Source organism: Scyliorhinus canicula, chromosome 10, assembly GCF_902713615.1.
Source record: "Scyliorhinus canicula chromosome 10, sScyCan1.1, whole genome shotgun sequence".
NCBI lineage: Eukaryota > Metazoa > Chordata > Chondrichthyes > Carcharhiniformes > Scyliorhinidae > Scyliorhinus > Scyliorhinus canicula.
The window spans coordinates 171,227,654-171,252,442 of record NC_052155.1 but is presented as its reverse complement, the minus strand read 5'-3'; the positions used below and the strand labels follow the sequence as shown (position 1 = coordinate 171,252,442).

General features: G+C 49.8%; 1 protein-coding gene across 2 annotated transcripts; it reads left to right on the top strand.

The window, feature by feature from the left end:
* Nucleotides 1-8,661: 8,661 nt before the first annotated feature.
* On the top strand, nt 8,662-23,526 carry LOC119972775 (Krueppel-like factor 10). Of its 2 annotated transcripts, XM_038810133.1 has the most exons (5): nt 8,663-8,759; nt 11,392-11,453; nt 17,886-18,125; nt 19,266-20,187; nt 21,786-23,526. In XM_038810133.1, the coding sequence occupies exons 3-5, from the start codon at nt 17,886-17,888 to the stop codon at nt 22,034-22,036; spliced, it is 1,413 nt and encodes a 470-aa protein (XP_038666061.1). In that variant the 5' UTR covers nt 8,663-8,759; nt 11,392-11,453; the 3' UTR covers nt 22,037-23,526. The 2 variants fall into 2 exon arrangements, with proteins under 2 accessions (XP_038666062.1, XP_038666061.1); XM_038810134.1 differs by lacking the exon at nt 11,392-11,453 and having other exon boundaries at nt 8,662-8,759.
* Nucleotides 23,527-24,789: the final 1,263 nt, after the last annotated feature.

Genomic DNA, 24,789 nt, shown 5'->3' with positions numbered 1-24,789 from the left:
ATTGATATCTATGGTGTTAAAAAGTTCCCCCAATACATCTACTGACAGTGCTTTACAATAATAACCAGTCATTGTTGGGACTCCTAAAAAGATAAAGCAATACCCCCAATCACCTCTGCCGGGGTGCAACAATGGGCCTCGCTGCTAACTACATTTTCCAGCACAGGCCAAGCACTCAAATCTCTAATTGAGTCGACTCCTCTGCCAAAAAGCCTGGTACCACCACCCCTACCCCAACAAATCGTCTTGGAGTTGAACTTCCTTAACACCTTGTCAGTGTCATCTGGGCACGTACAAAATTGTACCCAGTGAGATCCTGTACATTTCCAAGGTGAAACGTATGATACTAACAGTTTGGCACCACAAGAAGAATGAACAGCTGAGGCCCTACCTTACCCACAGGGACGAGCGCACTGCAAGGATGGAATAATACTCTGGGGATCTCGAGTCCATCCTGCCACGCCCGGTGAGGGAAATCCTTTTACAAGAATTACACAGTGCCATCCAGGCCAGACGAAAATGAAGATGCTGGCTCGCAATTATATTTGCTGGCTGGGATGGATAAAGATATTGAAAACGTGGATCCCCTGTCAGATACAACCGTCATTACCTCCTCCAGCTAACCTCTAACCCTGCGAGTCGTCGGGAAGTCCATGGACCAGGATGCACGTAGAGGTTGTCTTGGGCAGGATGTTCCTCATCTTGGTCGACACTCGTTCCAAATGATCACCCATACAAGAGATGGGAGTGACGACCTCGGTGTCCACAGTCGAGGCCTTAAGCTGGGTATTGGCCATACACGGTCTCCCAAAAGCCATTGTGCCCAACTCTGGCACTCCTTTCACTGGGGAGGAGTTCCAACACTTCCTTCAGTCAAATGGAATTTGAATTACCAAAATGGTCCCATATCATCCTGCATCAAACGGGCTGGCAGAAAGAGCAATCCAAACTTTAAAAAATGCTATGAAAAAGTAATCAGATCACCCGCTGTGCCATAGATTGGCCAACTTTCTCTTATCGAACAATACAACCCCCCCCCCCCCCCCCCCCCCCCAAATCTACAATAGGGGTCACGCCTGCTGAGTTGCTTATGGGCCATTGCCTCTGGACTTGCCTTGAGTTGAAATTCCCAGATTTGGAGGGGAGGGTGGAGGCACGTCAGGCTTCCCAGAGAAACCAACACACTTCACAAAAAGGTGACAGGCCGTTCCAGGTGGGTGATCTAGTTCTTGTTAGAAATTTCACCTCGGGCCCACTCTGGTTCCCAGGCAGGATCGTGTCCAAATCTGGACCCAACTGGCCGAGGGAACGACAACTCCCATTCCTGAGCAGCCGTGTCTAACATGTGACATAGGTGCCCCTGTGGCTGTCCCAGAGCAGAGAGAGCCGAGGAGTTCAGAGTTCATTCAGTCAGTGGCCCGGGTGAGAGCTGGAGAAGGTAGCGCCCGTACAGAAGTGGTGGAGTCTCCTGGGCTGGCGTCTTCTGCAGACAACAAGACTACCTCAGAGGCCGAGGAGCTGGGTGGGTGGCTGAGGCAGTGCACAAGGACCCAAAGGTACCCAGACAGACTGACTTTGTGATGAACTCTTTTCCCTCATACCTCTTGATCTTTCCACATGTATATAACATTTGTACATGGCTTGTTTTGTAAAATGTACTTAAGGGACTTGAAGGGGCAGGTATGTGGTAGCATGGCCCCTTTAAGGGGTGAGCCCTTGCGGTCCACTTAACTGGCTCAATACCTATCACCCGGAAGCTCACGAACCTCGACCAATGGAGAGAAAGCACGGGGTCCTGGGAGCCGGGGGCCCAAGCTGTGTGGACCCTAGGGCCCGAGAGTAAAGACCTAGTCACCATTGCTCTGTGCCTTTTCTTAGTTATCTTTGCCGATTGTTAATAAACCCCCACTGCTGTTACTGGAAGTCTCCAGTATATTGTCTCAAGCCACCACACTACCATTATCACCAAGCCAGGGGGTCAATCCTGGTTCAATGAAGAGTGCAGGAGTCAGAAGCAGAACCAGACATACCTAAAAATGAGATGCTAACACAGAAACATAGAAAATAGGAACAGGAGGAGGCCATTCAGCCCTTCGAGCCTGCTCCCCCAGTGATTATGATCATGGCTGATCATCCAACTCAGTAACCATTTCCCACTTATCCCCCATATCCTTTGATCACTTTAACCCCAACAGCTATAGCTAACTCTTTCTCAAAAACATACAGGGGTGAATTCTCTGTTTGGGAGAATAGCGGGAGGGCATCCCGACATTTTTCACGCCCTCCCGCTATTCTCCCACCCCCACGCCCGACCCACGCCACGAATCGCCGCTCGCCATTTTTTACGGCGAGCGGCGATTCTCCGAGGCCGATAGGCCGAGCGGCCGGGCCTTCACGCCCGTTTCACCACGGCAGCAAACACACCTGCTCACTGCTGTCGTGAAACGGGCGCCAGATGCCCGTTTGGGGCATCTAGAGGCTCCATTGGCACGGGAGCACCACGACTGTGCTCGGGAGGGGACAGGCCTGTGATCGGTGCCCACCGATCGTCAGCCAGCATCCAAAACAGACGCACTCTTTCCCCTCCGCCGCCCGGCAAGATCAAGCCGCCGCGTCTTGCCGGGCGGCTGAGGAGAAAGACGCCAACTGCGCATGCGTGGGTTGGTGTTGTTCAACCTGCGCATGCGCGGCTGACGTCATCGGCTGCGTCAGCCGCCGTGCCGCTTGACGTGCGGCCTTGACGACCGCCGTCAAGGCCGCTCCGCCGTGAAGTATGGAAAGCAAAGCAATTATATAAGACCAAGACAAGACCTGGAATCAAAAAAATTAATCACAAAATTAAAACTCTTTCCAAAAGCGTTAATTCCATCTTTGACTTCTACCCACTCAATATCCCAAGAAAAAGCTCCACAGAATCTTGCCCGGCTCCCCAAAGGCAAAAACGCCAGAATCCGCCCGCACTCAACAGCCCCCCCCCCCCCCCCCCCCCACCACCCTCCCCCCCTTCCCTCCCAAAGTACAATCCCTCACCTGTTTTTAATGTAATTTATTACAAACATATATGAAAAGTTACAACACATATACAATTTGAGAAACAAGCTTTCCAACAAACAACTACACACTTTATACAAATTTTTCACCTTTTTCACCCTCCCCCTACCTCCCCCCCACCCCCCCCCCCCACCCCCCCAACGACAAACAACTCCTGAAACATAGTCACAAACATCCCCCACCTCGCCTCGAAACCCTCCACTGAACTCCTTAACTCGTATTTGATCTTTTCCAGCCGAAGAAAGTCACACAGGTCACCCAGCCAGGCCGCTACCCCCAGTGGCATTGCTGACCGCCACTCCAAAAACATTTTTCGCCAGGCAATCAGAGAGGTGAAGGCCACAACATCGGCCTTCCTCCCCTCCATCAGCTCCGGCTTCTCCGATATCCCAAATATCACCACCAAAGGATCCTGTGCACCCCCCCCCCTTCTTGTTAGCGCCATGAACACTCCTACCCAGAATCTCTCCAACTTTTCGCAGCCCCAGAACATGTGTGCGTGATGCACCAGACCACTTCTCACACTCATCTGCCACCCCCTCAAAGAACCCACTCATTCTTGCCCGAGACATATGTACCCTGCGTAACACCTTGAACCACCTTGTATCAGGCTCGTCCTTGCGCATGAGGAGGCTGAATTTACCCTTTGTAGCGCCTCACTCCATATTCCCCAGTTTCTCACCCATCCCAGCTCTCCCCTTCCCACTTCTCCTTAATTTTCACCACCCGCTCACCTCCCTGTTCTCCCAGCCACCTGTATATGTCTCCGATCCTGCCCTCCTCTTCCACATCCGGAAGCAATAGTCGATCCAGCAGGATGTACGTCTGCAACCTGGGGAACTCCTTCCAAACCTTCCGCGCGAAGTCCTTACCTGCAGGTTCCTAAACACACTTCCTCTCGGGAGCTCTACCCTTTACTTCAGTTCCTCTATACTGGCAAACCATTCTTCCAGATACAAATTCCTCACCTTAACCAGCCCCACTTCTCTCCACTTCCTATACTTCCCCCCCCCCCCCCCCCCCCCCCAACCCCGTGATTTTCACACAACGGCGTTAACACCGACATCCCCTCTATCCTAAAGTGTCTCCTCAACTGGTTCCAAATCTTCACTGTGGACTGCTCCACCGGGCTCCCTGAGTATCTACTCGGCATCATTGGCAATGCTGCCGTCACCATTGCCCTTAAGCTGGACCCCCTACAGGATTCCTCCTCCACCCTAACCCATTCTACCCCCTCTCCTTCCCACCATTGCCTCACCTTCTCCACATTGGCTTCCCAATATTAATGTAGCAGGTTCAGCAACGCCAACCCTCCCTGCTGCTCCTGTCTCTGTAACAGGGTCCTCTTAACCATTGGCATCTCCCCTGCCCATACAAAGTCTGAAATAATTCTGTCCAGTTTCGGATAGAAGGCCTTCGGTATAAAGATCGAGAGTGTTTGGAAAATAAACAGGAACCTCGACAGAACGTTCATCTTCACCACTTGGACCTTCCCCACTAAAGCCAAGTGCAGCGGGTCCCACCTCTGAGATTCTCCCCAGCCTCCTCCATCAGATTTGTTAATTCCATTTATGTACCATCACCCATTCCCTCGCTACCTAAATCCCAGGTCTCTGACCTTGTCTCGAGCCACCTTAAATGGCTTCCCCCCCTAAATTGGCTGGTCGACCCAACTCATTTGTCTGCACACTCGTCCTCAGTGTCACGTATAACAGGCACACCCATGCCACAAACTTTGGCCCAAACTCAAACCTTCTCAGGATCTCAAACAGGTACCAGCCGGTCGAATGTCTTCTCCGCGTCCATGGACACCTCTGGTACCTGAGCTCCCAACGGGGTCATAATCACATTTAACAGCCTCCTGATATTATTAGAAAGCTGCCTGTCCTTCACAAAGCCTGTTTGGTCCTCCATAACCACCCCAGGACACAATCTTCCATCCTTCCCATCACCAACTTAGCCAGCACTTTCACATCTGTATTTAACAGCAATATGGGCCTATACGACACACACTCCGATGGGTCCTTGCTCTTCTTTGGTATTAACGTGATCGCTGCCTGCGTCATCATCTCTGGCAGCTCCCCCTTCTCCAATGCCTCATTAAACGCCCCCAAGTGATGTGGTGTCTGGTCCATCACAAACTCCTTATAAAATTCCGCCGGATAACCATCGGGCCCCGGAGCCTTCCCCAACTTCATACCCCCTTATACTGTCCAATACCTCCCTCAGCCCCAAGGGTTCCTCTAGTGCCTGCCTCTTCTCTTCCTCCAGCTGTGAAAACTCCAGTTCATCTAAGAACCGTCCCATGTCCCTCTCTTCACACCCTGGGTCCGCCCTGTACAGCTCCTTAGAATAAGTCCTAAAATCCTCATTTATCTTCCCCGGCTCCGACACTACATCTCCTGCCCCTGTCCGTATCTTCAATATTTCCCTGGATGCGGCCTGCCTCTGTAGCTGATGCGCTAACATTCGACTCGCCTTCTCCCCGTACCCCTCTTGCCCTACACAGCTGGCCTACCGTGCTCCCAGTGGTCAGCCTCAGGGCCGGCTCAAGGCACCGGCAACTCGGGCAGTCGCCCGGGGCGCCATGTGCTACGGGGCGCCAGAGACTCGGGTCCCGCGCATGCGCAGTTGGGCCGGTGCCAACCAGCGCATGCGCGGTGGCCGCCCTCCCCCAGGTCCGCTCGGTCCGCCCCCCCCGCTCGGTCCTCCCCCCCGCTCGGTCCCCCCCCCCCCCCCACGCCCCTCGGTCCCCCCCGCCCCCCCCTCGGGTCCGCCCCCCCCCCCGGGACTGCCCCGCCCTCGGGTCCGCCCCCCGCCCCGCCCTTGGTTCCGCCCCCTCCTCGGCCCCGCCCCCTGCCCCTCCTCGGCCACCCCCGCCCCCCCCCCCCCACTCGCCCCCCCCCCCCCCCCCCCAGGGCGCCGAAGTTCAGCTTGCCCGGGGCGCCAGCAACCCTAGGGCCGGCGCTGGTCAGCCTATTGGCCCTGTCATGTCTTCCTCCCCGCCAATGCCTCTGTGGTGGGCACCCTTGAGTACTCCCTATCTACCTCCACTATCTCGTTCATTAGCCGTTCATATTCCTCCCTCCGTTCCATATCTGCATGTGCCTTGACCGAGATAATCTCCCCTCGGACAACCGCTTTTAGTGCTTCCCAAAATGTGGCCGCTGACACCTCTCCATTTTGGTTCAGTTCTACATAATCGTTAATCACAGCCCGCACTTTATCACAAAACCTTCTATTTGCCAACAACCTCGAATCGAGCCTGCACCCCGGCCTCTACTCCCGCCCTCGTCTAAGCTGCAGCCAGTGGGGCGTAAGGTCCGAGATTATTATCCCCACATACTCTGCCCCCTCCACACTGACCAAAATCCCCTGGCTCACCACAAAAATGTTGATTCTTGAATACACCCTATAAACATGTGAGAAAAAGGAATACTCCCTTTCCCCTGGGTTCTTGAAGTGCCACGAGTCCACCTTACCCATCTTTTCCAGAAACCCACCCAGCTCCTTTGCCATTTGTATCCTACTCATTGACCTGGGGCTCGATCTATCTATCCCCAGCTCTTGGGCACAATTAAAATCTCCCATAATCAACTGGAGCGTTGCCAAGTCCAGGATCGCTGCCAGCCACACCCTGGTAAAACCTACATTGTGCCAATTTGATGCATACACATTCACCAACATCACCGGCATCCCTTCTAATATCCCACTGACAATCACATACCTCCTACCCAGGTCCCTCATTTCTTTCGCGCTCACAAACCCCATTTTCTTACTCACCAAAATAGCCACTCCCCGCAATTTTGAATCAAACCCCGAGTGGAAAACCTGACCCACCCACCCTTTCCTTAGCCTAACCTGCTCCTTCACGCGGAGGTGCGTCTCCTGCAGAAAGACCACCTCTGCTTTCAAGCTCCTAAGGTGTGACAAGACCCGAGATCTTTTGCCGGCCTATTGAGCCTTTGCACGTTCCATGTTATCAGCCTTACCGGGGATTACGCCTCCATTCCTCTCTCCCGTCCGCCATCCTCCCCTTTTGGCTCTAGCCCCGTTAATTTCACCCTATATCTTACATGCCCCACATTCTTCCCACTCCCATTGGACAGATAAGAGACAGCCATTTTCTTCCTGCCTCCCTTCAAGTCCTTTTCTTCAGATGTGTCACTATCACTCTTGACTCCAGCTCCCTGATTCTCTCGTCACCCAACACAGATTCAACGCATTCCTCTTGCTCCTGAATGTTCTTCCAGTGACACTCTGCTGGTTCCTTGATGCACCTTCGCAACATCGTTCCAACATTATTGTCTCCTTTTTAAAAAAAGTCTTTACCTCACAAACCTCTCCCATTTTCTCCCTTCAGCGAATTGATTGTGTGTGAGTTCAGTCCCAATGTTGGGACGTGAACCTCGACAGGTGGCAAATCAAGGGCATCATAGCAAGCCCAGTTCAGTTCTCTCCCTTCCTGTTGCCTATCAGTCAGAAGCGGAAACCCAAACCGCTTTGCCGCTCCGTGCCTCTGAACACTGGGGGGGGGGGGGTAAACTTATCCCTGTGCCCACTGTTTCAGCTCAGATCAACATTTCAGGAAAAGCTGATGATCCTTCCTGGAAACCAGCAGAGGCTCCAGTGAGCACCGCCCAGTTTTATCGTCTGAATCTGTAGTTATTATTAACTTTGAATCACATTTTGAATGACACATTTATCCAAGTTTTTTTCTTAAGGCATCAACGACTCTAACTGGAAGAATTTTCATACATCTGCGAGAGGGGCAGCACGGTGTCACAGTGGGTTAGCCCTGCTGCCTCATGGCGCCGAGGTCCCAGGTTTGATCCCGGCTCTGGGTCACTGTCCGTGTGGAGTTTGCACATTCTCCCCGTGTTTGCGTGGGTTTTTACCCCCACAACCCAAAAGATGTGCAGGTTAGGTGGGTTGGCCACGCTAAAATTGCCCCTTAATTGGAAAAAGAAATTAATTGGGTACGCTAATTTTTTTTTAAAAAGCTCTGTGAGAAAACACATCCTCAATCCCAAATCTTTCTTTAGACTTGTTTATGTTATCCACTGCAGTTAGCAAACCAGTACAAGGTTTGGTTACTTTTCCATATCTAACCCCTTCCCAATGTTCTAATTCTTTGATATGCCTACTCCTATCCCCTGAGGTTGTGGACTTCCACTGTCAATAAACACTGTTACAGACCATGATGACTGCTGACATGACCCTCTCAAACTGGACTGTGACCATCCCCTCTGCCAGGAAAGCAATTAGCTCAAGTGTTTTTATAAGGAATTAAATTGTTTGTCGCTTTCAAAGATTGCATCGTGACTTGATGAGTCATTTGCGGTGGGTGCGTGACTCAGGAAAAGGGCGGATTTGTTGTGTGGAGTACCCACACACACACACTGAGATCCTCTCCCAGGCTCGGTGTTCTCCACGCTGCCCACAGAACCGCAATCATGCCAGCCCCCAGCCGCTGATCACGCAGCCCGCGCCCTCCCATTCGCCAGGGGGCCAACACACCTTTGTGTGTGATTGGTTGGTGCTGGCACCACCCCCTCATTCTGGCTCCACCCCCTCCTCAGAGGCTCCACCTGAATGGGGCGCGGGGTGGGCGGGACCTGAGCTGGTAGCAATATCTGCAAAGTGGCTACAGTGTGGCTGAGAGCCTCTTTGTGTGTTTGCACCTAATTCACTGCTGGAAGCCAAAAGTGAGTACCTGTGTGTTTCTCTCACTCCCTACACAGTATTTTGTTTTTAATCCCCTCTTAATCCCATTCATTTTGTAATTGTATATTGAAAGAAATTAACGTTTGTCTATTTCTGGGTTCACTGTACTTTTAGAAGTCCTGCCTGTATGTCTTCTCGCAACCTTTTTCGTTCTTCTCCTCTTCCTTCCCCCCCCAAAAAAAATTCAAACAAATGCCTCCATCCCATTCTGTTAAATGTATAATTTGCTCAACCTCTATTTCTTTTCTTTTAAAGAAAATTGGTGATTGTTCCTCTGTGAAATATTACTGCGTGAATTCATCTCTTTCCAACCCAACCCAGTGATGATCCACTGCTGAATGTTTCTGTTGTTGGGTGGAATGCTGTAGAAAATGCCATTGGCAAGCAGAAAGGTGGACGTTTTGAGGGTCCCTGCAGCTGGCTGTATTTTGCATTGTCCTGTTTTCTCTTTTTTTTTCGAGTGTCCCTGAATCATCTTGCCTGTTGGTCGGGGCCTGAGAGAGGAGGCTGTGTGTGTGTGTTGTGGCTCGTTTGGAAATTGGGGGAAAGGTCGCTGTAGTGACTGGTTCAAGTTCGTACAGCAGCACAGCATGCAGCCTTCACATGGAGAGAGCCTGCACCAATCCACCAGCTTGTGGGAGGGGTTCCTGCTGAGCAGAGCAATAAATACAGCCTGGAATGGAGAGAGAGAGAACAGGCATGGGATGTTCTGCCTTGACACCCACGTTTGCATTTTCTTCTCGAGACCGAAATGTACCACACACCTTATCTTGGTGAATTAAAATTTTTAAAAATCTCCTTGTCTTCATGTGCAAAGGAAGTTTGTTTTTTATTTTCCAATTAAGGGGCAACTGAGAGTGGCCAATTCAGCTACCCTGCACATCTTTTTTGAGTTGTGGGGGTGAGACCCACGCAGATACGGGGGGGGGGGGGGGGGGGGGGAGAATGTGCAAACTCCACACGGACAGTGACCCGGGATCGAACCTGGGTCATCAGTGCTGTGAGGCATCAGTGCTAACCACTGCACCACCATACCGCCCGATGCTTGAACCTGACTTCTTGGTGCTGTGAGGCAGCTGTGCTAACCACTGTGCCACCCCGCAAAGGAAGCTTGTTGAAGGGTTTTCAATATCCCATAGACTGAGTGTGAAACAGGACTTGATGCATACAATGTAAGCTTGGCAGTGTTTAGCAAATGTGAGTGTGACGGATTTTATACCGTTCATTTTGTGTGGGAATGGTGCCGGAGTTGTTTAGGGATTGCAAGAAAGGTGCAACTCATTTTCCATTTCGTGGGGAGAATTGATGCCTCCAAACTTTTTGTATGTTTAGTAATTAAATATTTAATGAATACTGTTATCTTCTGTGACTATGGTGGTTTATTCCTCCATTTCTCAATGACTGCTACACAGTGACGTGGTTGGCTAACTATTTTGCGGCACCTTTTATGGTAGTATTCTTACTTTATAGAATCTCAGCAGTGCTGAAGGAGGCCATTTGGCCCATCGGGACTGCACTGATGCTCTGAACGAGAACTCCACTGAAGCCCATGCCCCGCCCCACCCCCATAATCCCACCCAACCTTTTGCAGACTAAGGGTTAATTAAACATGCCCAATCTGTATATTTTTGGACTGTGGGAGGAAACTGGAGCACCCGGAGGAAACCCACTTGTCTAAATACAAACACAAACTCTGAGCAATTGCTTCTTTTAAAAAAAAATTAAAATAAATTTAGAGTACCCAATTCATTTTTTCCAATTAAGGGGCAATTTAGTTTGGCCAATCCACCTACCTTGCACATCTTTGGGTTGTGGGGGCGAAACCCACGCAAACACGGGAAGAATGTGCAAACTCTACACGGACAGTGATCCAGAGCTGGGATCGAACCTGGGACCTCCACGCCATGAGGCAGCAGGGCTAACCCACTGTGCTGCCGTGCTGCCCCCTGAGCAATGGCTTCTTTACTGATCTCTGCACTATCACTGCTGCTCTATCCGAAGAATCCTTCCTTGGCCAAGCTCCTGTCCTGTCCCACTGACATTCTATATGTATCCTGATGACACTCTACCTCTCTGTCACTCATCTCAACCCTATTCCCGATCCAGTGCTGAATGCCTCTCTGAGATGAGCTCGTGCATGCATCATGGTTTCCTCCCGCTGGCCATAGTGGGGACTGGTTAAGTCCCTGTTACAAACTCCGCTCACTCATCCTCCTGAGTCATCGTTGAGTCATCCTCCCTGCGCCCGTTACTCTTCAGTCTACTTGGCTTCTGTTTCCCAGTCTATAACTCCTTCATTTCATTCTCTGTTCCCTTTGCCCTACCCCAATCCTTGCAACATTCCGCAGCATTTTATTCTCTCCTGTTTTTCGGCCCTCCATGGTTCAAATCCATATTTGTTCCCATTTATTTCTCCTTCTTCCACCACCTCATGTAAAGCATATTGGGATGGATTCCAAATGAATGATATGAGATAAATGCGAAGAATTATGTGACTAGCGAACGTGTTCTTGTTCCTAACTCGGGCAAATATCCTTCCAATAAAATATAAATCTTTTTAAGGGTTCAGAATAAAAATGACTAAGCATACCATAATTCCTTTTGTGTTTTTAGAGTGTGAACGTGCTGGCCAGGCCAACATTTGTTGCCCCATCTGTGACTGCCCTTGGAAAGAGGTGAGCTGCCTTCTGCGCATAACTATTCTGTGATATTTGAACTGCTGAAGTCCATGTGGGGTAGGTCTTGCTGCAATGCTGCCCGGGGGGGGAGTCTGTGTATTTTGACATCTGGACAGTGAAGGAAGGGTGATATAGTTCCAAGTCTGGACCGTGTGGAGGGGGACTGGGGATGTTACCATATATCTGCTGCTACCCTTGACCTTCCAGGTGGCAGAAGTGCAGATTTGGAACGTGCTGTCGAGGGAAGCACTTTCACTGAATTTCTGTAGCTGGCAGAAGATTCTTGTAGCAATGTGCATGCTTCCAATTCTTTTTTCCCCCTAAATTTAGAGTACCCAATTCCTTTTTTTTTTCCCCAAATAAGGGGCCATTTAGCGTGGTCAATCCACCTACCCTGCACATCTTTGGGTTGTGGGGGTGAGACCCGCGCAAACACTGGGGGAATGTGCAAACTCCACACGGACAGTGACCCAGAGCTGGGATCGAACCCGGATCCACAGCACCGTGAGGCATCAGTGCTTACCACTGCACCACCATGCTGCCCTTTGCTTCCATTTCATTTTTTAAACTAATCTTTATTATTACAAGTAGGCTTACGTTAACACTGTAATGAGGTTACTGTGAAAAGCCCCTAGTCGCAATATTCTGGCAACTGTTCGGTACACAGCGGTGAATTCAGAATGTCCAAATTACCTAACAGCACGTCTTTCGGGACTTGTGGGAGGAAACCGGAGCACCCGGAGGAAACCCACGCAGACACGGGGAGAACGTGCAGTCTTAACACAGACAGTGACCCAAGCCGGGAATCGAACCGGGGACCCTGGAGCTGTGAAGTTACAGTGCAACCCACTGTGCTACCGTGCTGCCCATTCTGTTGTTTCGAAAGGTTTTTGGTGACAAACCTTTGGATTTATTCTTTGCTTGTATTTGGGCCAGAAGTATTCTCTTCCTCCGGTTCTCTCCTTTTGTTCTGAATAACGGTTGTGTACTGTTGGTAAATGTCCCAGGAACAGGAAGACCTGACCAGACTTGTAAGTATGCAAGTGGTGGGCTCCATCCCACCTTGTGCCTTTCGACCTCTCATGAGTTGGGGATGGCGGAGGGCTGTGGCTTTGTCACATCGCTCACCTGGCCTTTGTAACAATAAATCCAAAGTGCAAGTCAACCTATGGGGTGAGGTAAGGAAGAGAAGAATTCCTAATTGCAAAAGGATTTTGTTCACGCGCATGTATCCGTTCTCCAAGGGCAGCGCAGCGACGCAGTGGTTAGCACTACTGCCTCACGCGCTGAGGTCCCTGGTTCAATCCCGGCCCTGTGTCATTGTCTGTGTGGAGTTTGCACATTCTCCCCGTGTCTGCGTGGGTTTTGCCCCCACAACCCAAAGATGTGCAGGTTAGGTGGATTGGCCACGCTAAACTGCCCCTTAATTGGAAAAATGAAATTGGGTAATCTACATTTTAAAGAATGTATCCTTTTGCCAAACTTGAGATTTTAAGCATTTTATCAACACCAGGTCATTGGTTCCTTTTTAGTTTGGACTTGCCAGAGGCTGCCACAATCTGCCTCCGGAAGATTAAACTAGTGATTTGATGAATGTAATGCGTCAGAAACACGCACGTGTAATTGAAGAGAGGGACCTGTTTTCCCTCCATGTGCAGACTAGGAGGTAGCCAGCCCAGACTTGAGCCAGTTGTACAGAACCAGTTGGTGCACGGTCTGTGGCCTTGCTGAGCGCACAGTCATTCGTCAATTAGGAAAAGCTGAGCATTGCGGAAGCACGCGGTGATTTATGGTACAGAGTGCTGCTGCTCACAGAGTCCCAACTGACAACGAGCTTTCTAACTTTAGAGAAGGGGTGGCAATCAATCACATCCTTTTTGAAATGTCGAGACGGAATTGCGAATGGCTAGAGTTGCCTTTTAGACTTTTTAAAGATATTCATTTGGCTTTGCTGTGGAGCGTGCAGAGTATCTAGAATATCAAATTCGATACTGTCATCGACCTGTTTCTAGCAACACAGTTCAAAATAGGGGAGTGTAGGTTTACGTAAGTTGCATATTTGTATTCTGTATTTAAAATCTAGTTGGAACTAGGAAAACATTTAGTTAATCCTGGAAATCAGGCACGTTTTTAACTATTGTCTTGTATCAAAATCTATTGATAATCTTGCATTTACGTCCAACATGTTTTTTTTTAAAATAATTTTTATTGGAATTTTTTACAGAAAATATAAAAATATAACAACAAGTATAGCAACAAGCAGTAATTATGCAACTAACAGCCCCATAACACCCACAATTCCCCCCATACCGTAACATCACATGTATCACACTCCCCCCCCCACCCACCCCCCAAACAAGAGAACTTAACCATAAATTAAAATTAAATAAATCAAATTTAAATAAAATAAGCAAACATAATCAATGTCCCCCCTCCCCCACCCCCCCGGGTTGCTGCTGCTACTGTCCCAGTACCCTATCGTTGAGCCAGAAAGTCGAGGAAAGGTTGCCACCGTTTAAAGAACCCTTGCACCGATCCTCTCAGGGCGAATTTAACCTTCTCAAGCTTAATGAAGCCCGCCATGTCATTGATCCAGGTCTCCACGCTTGGGGGCCTCGCGTCCTTCCACTGTAGCAAAATCCTTCGCCGGGCTACTAGGGATGCAAAGGCCAGCACACCGGCCTCTTTCGCCTCCTGCACTCCCGGCTCTACCCCAACCCCAAAGATCGCGAGTCCCCATCCTGGCTTGACCCTGGATCCCACCACCCTTGACACCGTCCTCGCCACCCCCTTCCAGAACTCCTCCAATGCCGGGCATGCCCAGAACATATGGGCATGGTTCGCTGGACTCCCCGAGCACCTGACACACCTGTCTTCACCCCCAAAGAACCTACTCATCCTCGTCCCAGTCATGTGGGCCCTATGCAGCACCTTGAATTGGATGAGGCTAAGCCGCGCACACGAGGAGGAAGAATTTACCCTCTCCAGGGCATCAGCCCATGTCCCGTCTTCGATCTGTTCCCCCAGTTCCCCCTCCCACTTCGTTTTCAGCTCCTCTACTGACGCCTCTTCCACCTCCTGCAGAAGCTTGTAGATATCGGATATCTTCCCCTCCCCGACCCAGACCCCCGAGAGCACCCTGTCACTCACCCCCCTCGCGGGGAGCGCAGGGAATCCCTCCACCTGCCGTCTAGCAAATGCCTTTACCTGCAGATATCTAAACATGTTTCCCGGCGGGAGCCCAAATTTCTCCTCCAACTCCCCCAGGCTCGCAAACCTTCCGTCGATAAACAGGTCCCTCAGCTGTCTAATGCCCGCTCTATACCATCCCCGAAATCCCCCATCCATGTTCCTACGTCCAACATGTTGATCACTTTTCCCCATTAAGGCTACATAAACTTGCTGTCATGTCATTATATTTTGCCCCCAGTTTTGGGCTGTAGCAGCCCCAACCCCTCGTATCTCTCAGCCGTTCAATATATTACATTGAGCAGAGAGACTGCTAAACTCCAACAAGTAAATAAAAGCAAATGACTGCGGATGCTCGGATCTGAAGCAAAATCAGTAAATGCTGGAAAATCTCAGCAGGTTTGGCAGCATCTGGAGGGAGAGAACACCCCAAGTCAACCAAAACCTGTTTCCAAGTTGCCTAAGCTTTGGTATTTAGCTATGTCCTTTTTTTGGACACTTTAATTTTGAGTGTTTGATGTGTGATCTTAAAATGGGGACTGAATTACACTTTGGTCCAATTATTCACCATCATCTCAGGCTGTTTTACCTGAGGAATGCACTTTGCCTCTACTCACCTTGTGCAAAGCCCTGTAACCGGAAATTACTTTGTTCCATAACAGAAGTACGGCTGTTTGGATTTTGGTAGGGTGTAATAGTGCAAACATTTTGCATGTTGCCCAGGCCCACTTGAACTATCTGAATAATGCACCACGATAGAATTGTACATTTAGGTTGCTGTGGCTGGGGATGTAATAGAACATAGAACAGTACAGCACAGAACAGGCCCTTCGGCCCTCAATGTTGTGCCGAGCCATGATCACCCTACTCAAACCCACGTATCCACCCTATACCCGTAACCTAACAACCCCCCCCCTTAACCTTACTTTTATTAGGACACTACGGGCAATTTAGCATGGCCAATCCACCTAACCCGCACATCTTTGGACTGTGGGAGGAAACCGGAGCACCCGGAGGAAACCCACGCACACAGGGGGAGGACGTGCAGACTCCACACAGACAGTGACCCAGCCGGGAATCGAACCTGGGACCCTGGAGCTGTGAAGCATTTATGCTAACCACCATGCTACCCTGCTGCCCCAATAATAATCTTTATTGTCACAAGTCGGCTTACATTAACACTACAATGACGTTACTGTAAAAAGCCCCTAGTTGCCACATTCCGGCGCCTGTTTGGGTACACCGAGGGAGAATTCAGAATGTCCAAATTCCCTAACAGCATGACTTGTGGGAGGAAACCGGAGCACCTGGAGGAAACCCATGGGGAGAACATGCAGACTCAGCAGAGACAGTGACCCAAGCCGGGAATCGAACCTGGGGCCCTGGCACTCTGAAGCAACAGTGATAAACACCGTGCTGCCCAATTAGCTTCTGGGTGAAGTACAAATGGTCAAAGTTTTGACAGTGTTCCTGATAGTGCTGGAAGGAATTTGAACACTGGGTAATATGCACTGAGGGATTCTCCGTCAGCAGGATCCTCTGCTTTGCCAGCAGCCACCGTGACTGTGGATCTCCCGATGGCGTCGAGTGGCCACATTAGGAAATCCCATTGGCCGGCTGTGGAAACGGAGAATCCCGATCCCAATGGGATGTGCCATGCTGGGAAACGAGGCTGGCGGGATGGAGGATCCGGCCCATTGTATATCACTGACAAATGTTACATTTCCAGCAACATGATTGTCTAAAAACAGCAGCATTTGGACACCAGCGGAGGCGAAATGGACATTAGCCAATAGTCCAAATGTCCAAAAACAATTGTCGAATAGACAATTTTTGAAGAGGCTTTGAAAGGTGAGGGCAGAAGTAACAAGGACAGGGGTCTCAAAAGGGAAGCCCCAAAATAATTGGGCGGGATTCTCCCATACCCAGCGGGGCGGGGGGTCCCGGCGGGATGGAGTGGCGTGAACCACTCCAGCGTCAGCCCGCCCCAAAGGTGTGGAATTCTCCGCACCTTATGGGGCTAGGCCGGTGCTGGAGTGGTTTGCGCCCCGCCGGCTGGCGTGGAAGGCCTTTGGCACCACGCCAGCCGGGGCCAAAGGGACTCCGCCGGCCGGCGCGAGTCCTCGCATGCGCGGGGGCGTCAGCAACTGCCGGCGGGACTGGCAAAGAATCAGCGGGACTTCGGCCCATCGCGGGCCGGAGAATTGCCGGGGGGGGGGCGCTGTGAGCTGCTGCCAACTGGCGCGGCGCGCTTCCCGCCCCCACCGCATCTCCGGTGCCGGAAAGTTCGGTGGACGGTGGGGGCGGGATTCACGCCGGCCCCCGGCGATTCTCCGATCCGGCAGGGGGGATCGGAGAATGCTGCCCATTATCTTTATTAGTGTCACAAGTAGGCTTACATTAACACTGCAATGAAGTTACCGTGAAAAGCCCCTAGTCGCCACACTCTGGCACCTGTTCGGGTACACTGAGGGAGAATTCAAAATGTCCACTTCACCTAACCAGCACGTCTTTCGGGACTTGTGGGAGACTGGAGCACCCGGAGGAAACCCATGGAGACACTTGAGAGAAAGTGCAGACTTTGCACAGACACTGACCCAAGCTGGGAATAGAATACGGGTCCCTGGTGCTGTGAAGCAACCGAGCTAACCGCTCTGCTACCACGCTGCCCTGGAAACTACATAGCTGTTCGCTTAACATCTGTCCTGGGGAAAATGCTAGACTCCATTATTAATGGGGTAATATTATTGCACTCAGCACATGGTGAAGATCTGTGCTGTAAGCTGTGAGCTCTGTCTTTCTGAGAGGCTGCATCCCGAATGAGCGGGAAAACTGATGCCCTCTGTCTTTATAGTGAGTGTGCCCTAACTGGTGATTGGCTGCGGTGTTGTGTGTGTTGATTGGTCTTGCTGTGTGCAGACACACAATCAGTGTGTGTGTCTGCACCATGATATACTGGTGTATATTATGACATACCTGTTTTGCATTGATGATAACTATTTTCTTTTTAGGTTTTTATTGTTGTTGCGATATTTGTAAAAAAACGTAGTCCAGGAAATGTACTGTTCTGACGGGGTGGAGGAGGGAGGCTGAGAAAGGCTAATACTTGATGAACCAGTAGAATCTTGACATTTGGCAATTTATTTGCATTCCTTGAGTCCAAGGGGGGGGATAGAAGTTCTCTGACTCATCAAGCTGTGTCTATAATTAATCAGCAGTCTTGTGTTTTTCTCTCAATAGATGGAAATAATGGAGACAGACTTTCGGACATGCTGGGACAATGCGGGCTCCTGGAGTGGCAGAACAGAACAAGGTGACATTGAGGCCGTCGAAGCGCTCATGTCAATGAGCTGCAGCTGGAAATTGTGCAGCAGAAGCTATACTGAACTGCGACCACTGACCCCAGTATCTGACGTATCCGAGGAAGCTGACGATAGTTTTCTGCCCAGTTCTAAAGATTCCCACACATTTCCTCTATTTGTAAGTAAATTATCTGAGGTGTTACAATGTTGAGAATTGAACAATGAGGCTCAATTTATAGCTCGAGGCATGGTCTTCCCCGAGGGCTCACTGTGTAAGTGACGCACATAATATACCTTAGAACCATAAAATTCCTACAGTGGAGAAGGAGGCCATTTGGCCCATCGAGTCTGCACTAACGTTTTGTTAGTGCAGACTCCCCTCCCCTGCTTTATGCCTATAACCCCATCTAATCTGTGCATCTTTGGACACCTAAGGGGCAATTTATCACATCCGATCCACCAAATCTGCACTTCTTTGGACTGTGGGAGGAAACCGGAGGAAACCCACGCAGACACGGGGAGGAAGTGCAAACTCCGCACAGACAGTCACCCAAGGCCGGATTTGAACTCTGGTCCCTGCTACTGTGAGGCAGCAGTGCTAACCACTGCGCCACCCCTCAGTAGTGAGGCATTAAACCAGAGAGGACTCAAGATTTGAACTGTGGCGTTTTCACTCATTTTGGCCGTAACTGTTTCAGAGTGGGTTTAAAATTAGCCTCTGTGTCCCAGTGCTGAGGTAATGGAGACTCAACCAGCTTGTGCATTGAGCTCTGTAGCAACTGCTTCTATCGGTGTCAGGCTTAACAGCGATGTCCCTGTGTTTAAATAGAACCAATTAGGCCCACTCATGAAGATTGTTGCCTTGCAATGGTATCCGAAGGCAGCTTGCTCCTGCAGAGCTGTAGTCCAGCAATGGGCAGATTACCCAGGAAAAGAAAATCAAGGCCTTGAAGGGTTAGCAAACCCTTCTCAAAGCGCACCTTCAGAAAGTTCCACAACTGATTGCTCTCGGGTACAGTCCCTGTTGTAATGTTGGACCTCACAGAAATATTACGCAGAGCCAAACCCCCATAGACATCTCCAGGGAGATGTGTTAATGTTTGTGATGTTGGCCAGTAGACCGGGACAAGTCAGTTGCTCGTCCTTGAATCTTAAACTGAGGCACTGCCCAAATCCGTTAAATGCCTCATCTGAGAGAGCATTGCTGTCCATGTAGCTCTCCTTCAACACTGTGCTGAAATCTCTTGTGTTGTTTTTAAACCTCCTCTTTCGCTGCAGTTTTTCCACTTTGGATCCTAACCATTTTTTCTGTTTCTAGTGTTTGACCCCACCGTACAGTCCACCTAACTTTGAGACGTCCCAAATGGTTCAAACCGTAACACCGGTTTCGTCCACTGTTTTGTCTAAAGTGGAGCTCCCTTTACCTACGAAAACCAGGAGCACCGGTGAGGCAACATTGTCAGATGCAAAACTCACGCAGGGCGCGAAACCGGCCGACCCATCCACGAGACTACGATCTCGAGCCACGAGTGTGATCCGTCATACTGCAGACGTACTGCCCTGCGTAAACGGTTCTCACTCAGTTAGGGCGACCCAGAACTCTGCCGATCAGAAATCCATACACGGGGCGAATCCACTGAACACGTTGCATCAGAATGGCACTGGAATGAAAAACTATGCATCACCGGAACTAATTTCTTCAATTGTGCCAAGAAGTGAAAACAATAAAGGACCAAAGGTAGAACAATATCAGAGCCAATGTTTTGCACCAATTGTGAATCCCCTGCCATTGGGCGCACAAGCTCCTCTTCCACGTTCCCAGCCTCCTGTCATCACTCGTAGTCAACAATGCTCAATGTTAGTGTCAGCACCTGTCTCCTCCAGTGTGCCGTCAATGCCCTTCATCTGTCAAGTGTTACCAGTCAGCACAAGCGGCCCTGACACAAAGCACCCGGCCCTGCGCCCACCTGTTGTCTTAATGGGAGCGCCAGTTTCCAAAGGAGCCCTGATGTTTGTTGTGCCGCAGCCTGTCGTCAAGTATGCAAAGCCGCGAATGAGCAGTCTGAACGGCACCAAACTTTCCCCTATCGCTCCAGCCCCAGGCTTCACACCACCTGTCCAGAAGATTGTTACCCAGCTCGATGTATATCGACACCGCAGTCACATCTGTGATCACCCCGGCTGTGGAAAGACTTACTTCAAAAGCTCTCATCTGAAGGCCCACATAAGGACTCACACAGGTACAGTATTTGTAATGTGGGGCATCCTATAGGGAAGTTGGTCGGGCTACCCAAGTTTGCCAACACCAGTTTGGGCAGCGAGAGATGCCGAACGTTGTCCCTCTGATTCACTCTCCATTTAAACTGGGGAAGCTCCGTGTTTTCTCTGCTGTAACTGAGGGTGAGACACGCTTACTGCTTCTTCCACACCATTTTTTTTTCAAACCCTGTTAGATTCACCGAGCCTTCGATAGGTTTATCGACCAGAACAAAGAAAGTGACATGGCATTTTTTAAAACTGACTACTTCTTGAAATCTCCTGAGAAGGACGATAATTACGAGTTGCTCTAAACTAGATCCATACAGGATAATCTTATTGAAATGTGTTTTTGAAGGGGAAAATTTAAATCTTTCAAAAAGAAAAATTAATAATCTTTATTGTCACAAGTAGGCTTACATTAACACTGCAATGTGGTTACTGTGGAAAGCCCCTTGTCGCCACATTCCGGCGCCTGTTCGGGTACACGGAGGGAGAATTCAGAATGTCCAATTCACCAAACAGCACGTCTTTCGGGACTTGTTGGAGGAAACCAGAGCACCCGGAGGAAACTCACACAGACACTGGGAGAATGTGCAGGCTCCGTTTATTTAGAGTACCCAATTCATTTTTTTCCAATTACGGGGCAATTTAGCGTGGCCAATCCACCTAGCCTGCACATCTTTGGATTGTGGGGCCGAAACCCACGCAAACACTGGGAGAATGTGCAAACTCCACACAGACAGTGACCCAGGGCCGGGATCGAACCTGGGACCTCGGCGCCGTGAGGCAACAGTGCTAACCACTGCGCCACCGTGCTGCCCAGGAAAATTAAAATCCTTTTGATTCAGTTTGGAGACCAATATCTTGAACGTACTTTTAAATAATACGGGTACAACAAGAAGTTAGGAAGGCAAATAGTGTACGTTGGCCTTTCAGAGGAATTGAGTACAGGAGGAAGGATGTCTTGCTGCAGTTGTACAGGGCTTTGGTGAGACCACACCTGGAGTATTGTGTGCAGTTTTGGTTTCCTTACCTAAGAAAGGAGATACTTCTCATAGTGCAAGTTCAGCGAAGGTTCACCAGACTGATTCCTTTTCTGGCAGAGTTGTCAGATGAGGAGAGATTGGGTCGCCTGGGCCTGTACTCACTAGAATTTAGACGAATGAGAGGGGATGACATTGAAATGTACAAAATTCTGACTGGGCAAGGCACACTGGAAGCAGAGATGATGTTTGGCTGGGGGAGTTCTGGAACAAGGGGTTACAGTCTCTGGACATGGGGTAGACTATTTGGGACTGAGATGAGGGGAAACGTCTTCACTCGAGGGTGGAATTCTATAACACAGAAAGCTGCGGAGGCCAAATTACTGGATAGATTTCGAGACTCGAGAGAGCGGGAGTATGGCATTGAGATGGAGGATCAGCCATTACCCATGTTGAATGGCAGAGCAGGCTCGAAGGGCCGAATGGCCTTCTCCTATTTTCCATGTCCATGTTCCCAATTGTCTGATGCAAATTATGCATGTTGGTGTTACTTTGCAAAAATGTACTGAGTTTATCGCTGTGTGCCCCATTTGCAGGTGAGAAGCCCTTCAATTGCAATTGGGAGGACTGTGACAGGAAGTTTGCCCGTTCCGACGAACTATCCCGACATCGCAGGACCCACACGGGCGAAAAGAAGTTTGTGTGCCCGATGTGTGAGCGCCGGTTCATGAGGAGCGATCACCTGACCAAGCATGCCCGGCGGCACCTGTCGACTAAGAAGCTTCCAAACTGGAAGTTGGAAGTGAGCAAGCTGAATGATATTGTCCCACCAGTACCTGCTCCCTAAACCGCGCAGCCCCGACCACCGCGTTCACTCTCTAACCGCACAGCAACCACTTCCTTGATCAGGACAGGGTACTGCGAAAGGTTGAAGGATGGCAAGATTTTGCACAGTATAATTATTATCTCGGAAAGGTTAATGCAAGCAGAGCTTGACTCCCTGCACTGCGATCAGGAAACCTGTATGGACCGCCTGTTTCACAATCCGGAACGTGTTGAGGTGTTCCAATGAGAAAAAACTATTTGTTTTCGCCACAGTTCGTTCATTCATGCCTGACGGCATAGCTGTGAACAGTGGGAAATATGGAAAGGAATCTCTCCTAGCTAACCCTCTAACTGGGAGAAGGTGTGCAACAGCTTTTCCCTACCTCTCCCTCTATGTGCAGGAGTAATTAGTTGCTACTCAGAACGCTGACTCTGAAATCTGTTTCTGGGGTGCCAATGTGCAGAGCAGACCCGGGGGCAGTAGCATCAGCTGGTTACTGTACTGGCAACGGTAAATGCATCCGCAGACATGGGGGATTAGGGCTTTGCATGGCCTGTGCTCCACACCATGACGGAGATCAGTGTTGGTGAGCGGAGGACACCAGGAGGGAATCATTGGGAAGACGGGAGCAGAGGGACTCGGCAAGAATCTTAACCATCATATCTGTCTTGGGTGTCGGCCCAGTATTTGGGAGCTGAGTATTGGATGGGACCATAAACAGCCGAAGCAGGTGCTTCAGCGTTCTGCAAAATGAATTTCTGCCCCAACATCTCTGCTTTAGGGAAGCCATGGCGACCGAGCATACAGATTGCTCAGCAGACGTTTGCAAATATAAAGTTTAAAAAGCCTACAACGGTGAATCTTGGAGGGGGGGTGGGGGGAGACAATTGTTTTTGTGCTAATTATTTTATGGGACTGTTGACTTTGCAAGTACACAAGTTTTTGCAACTCGTTTTCTTTCTCTCTGGATTAATAGTGGACGTTTATCATGGGATTCCCAGAATCGCCCAGATTAAGACTATTGCTCAACTTTGTTTATGACTCTTACTGCTGTATACATTAAATGTTTATTACCGATTTGCAGTATTATTTATTGCATACCGTCACTGTGGACTATTATGTAGAAATCTCCTTTGTCAATGAGTTTGTTGCTTGTCGTCTGGGTGTACTTCGTGCACCTGTCTTGGTCACAGGCAGTATGTAGGTCATGATGTATATCTGATTCAGTATTTTCCTATATTCTACATTGAGCTAGCTGTCTTATTTCTCAGTTTACTGTGGTAGTGTTTTTGAATAGAATATCCCTTCTGTGAAGACACCATGTCTTGTTCCATTAACTATAATCGAGCAGGGTTTAAAGGTCTGAAAGCTTAATTGTTGTTTGCGTTAAGAGTATTTACTGAATGGCACACCAGTTTACGATTCAGCGACAAGAATTTTTCTTTCATTGATTAACTTTGTTTACATATTTGTCAATACTCAAAGCAATAAATTTTTCTATTGCATGCTCATTTTGTCTCTAATTTACTGACGTGAAGGATCAATGAGGCACTTTTATCTCCAACAAGTGGTGGAGCACTTGGCAACACTCTTGTTGTCTATCCCCATTCAGATCAACCGGGACCCAATGTTGAGCTTGTGTTTTTTTTAAGGCAATATAACCATCACGCACCTTTCACTGTTGACATTCCAACTAGTGGATCTCCAGTGGCATTGCACAGGAGTCGAGATCAAGGGTAGTTCTTGTGCTGAGCAGAAGTTGGGAGAGAGATGATGACGACGAAGGCGGGAAAAGCGATCTGTGTCGATCTGTTTCATTTTTGTCTCTGCTCCAGAAGAGATGGGAATGTTTGGTCCAGCAGACCAGATATGCAGCTCCATTGTGTTTTCACTCTTCATAGAACATAGAACAGTACAGCGCAGAACAGGCCCTTCGGCCCTCAATGTTGTGCCGAGCAATGATCACCCTACTCAAACCCACCTATCCACCCTATACCCGTAACCCAACAACCCCCCCCCCTTAACCTTACTTTTTAGGACACTACGGGCAATTTAGCATGGCCAATCCACCTAACCCACACATCTTTGGACTGTGGGAGGAAACCGGAGCACCCGGAAGAAACCCACGCACACACGGGGAGGGCGTGCAGACTCCACACAGACAGTGACCCAGCCGGGAATCGAACCTGGGACCCTGGAGCTGTGAAGCATTTATGCTAACCACCATGCTACCGTGCTGCTTCAGTGTTTACTGAGTTGGCTAGGACAGCATTTGTTGTCGAATCCTAATTGGTTTTGAGCCACTTTCGTGAACTGCTGCGACCCATATGGTGTAGCTACACCCACGGTGCTGTCAGGTGAGGTGTTCCATGAATTTGACCCAGCGACAGTGAAGGAATACGATTATATATTGCCAAGTAGGGATGGGATGTGGCTAGGAGGGGAACTTTAAGGTGGTGGTGTTCCAATGCGTCTGTTGCCCTTGGTGGTGAGGTCAGGAAAGTGCTGGAAGAAGGTTTAGTGAGTTGCTGTAGTAGGACACACTGCTGCCACTGTGAGTTGATGGTGGAGGGGAGTGAATGTTTGTGGAATGAGCGCCAAATCAAGCGGGGCTGCTTTTGTCCTGGGCGGTGTCGAGCGTCTAGAGTGTTGTTGAAGCTGCACTCATCCAGGCAAGTGGAGAGTATTCCATCACACTCCTGACGTGCCATGTAGATGGTGGACAGGCTTTGAGGAGTCGCGAGGTGAGTTACCTGCCCAGTGGTGGGAGGTGG

Excerpts from the sequence above, each read along its gene's own strand:
- LOC119972775 (XM_038810134.1), top strand. The coding sequence starts at position 17,886 with ATGGAAATAATGGAGACAGACTTTCGGACATGCTGGGACAATGCGGGC. Across the intron at positions 18,126-19,265 it reads CCCACACATTTCCTCTATTT|TGTTTGACCCCACCGTACAG; the intron begins GTAAGTAAATTA and ends TTCTGTTTCTAG. Across the intron at positions 20,188-21,785 it reads CCACATAAGGACTCACACAG|GTGAGAAGCCCTTCAATTGC; the intron begins GTACAGTATTTG and ends CCCCATTTGCAG.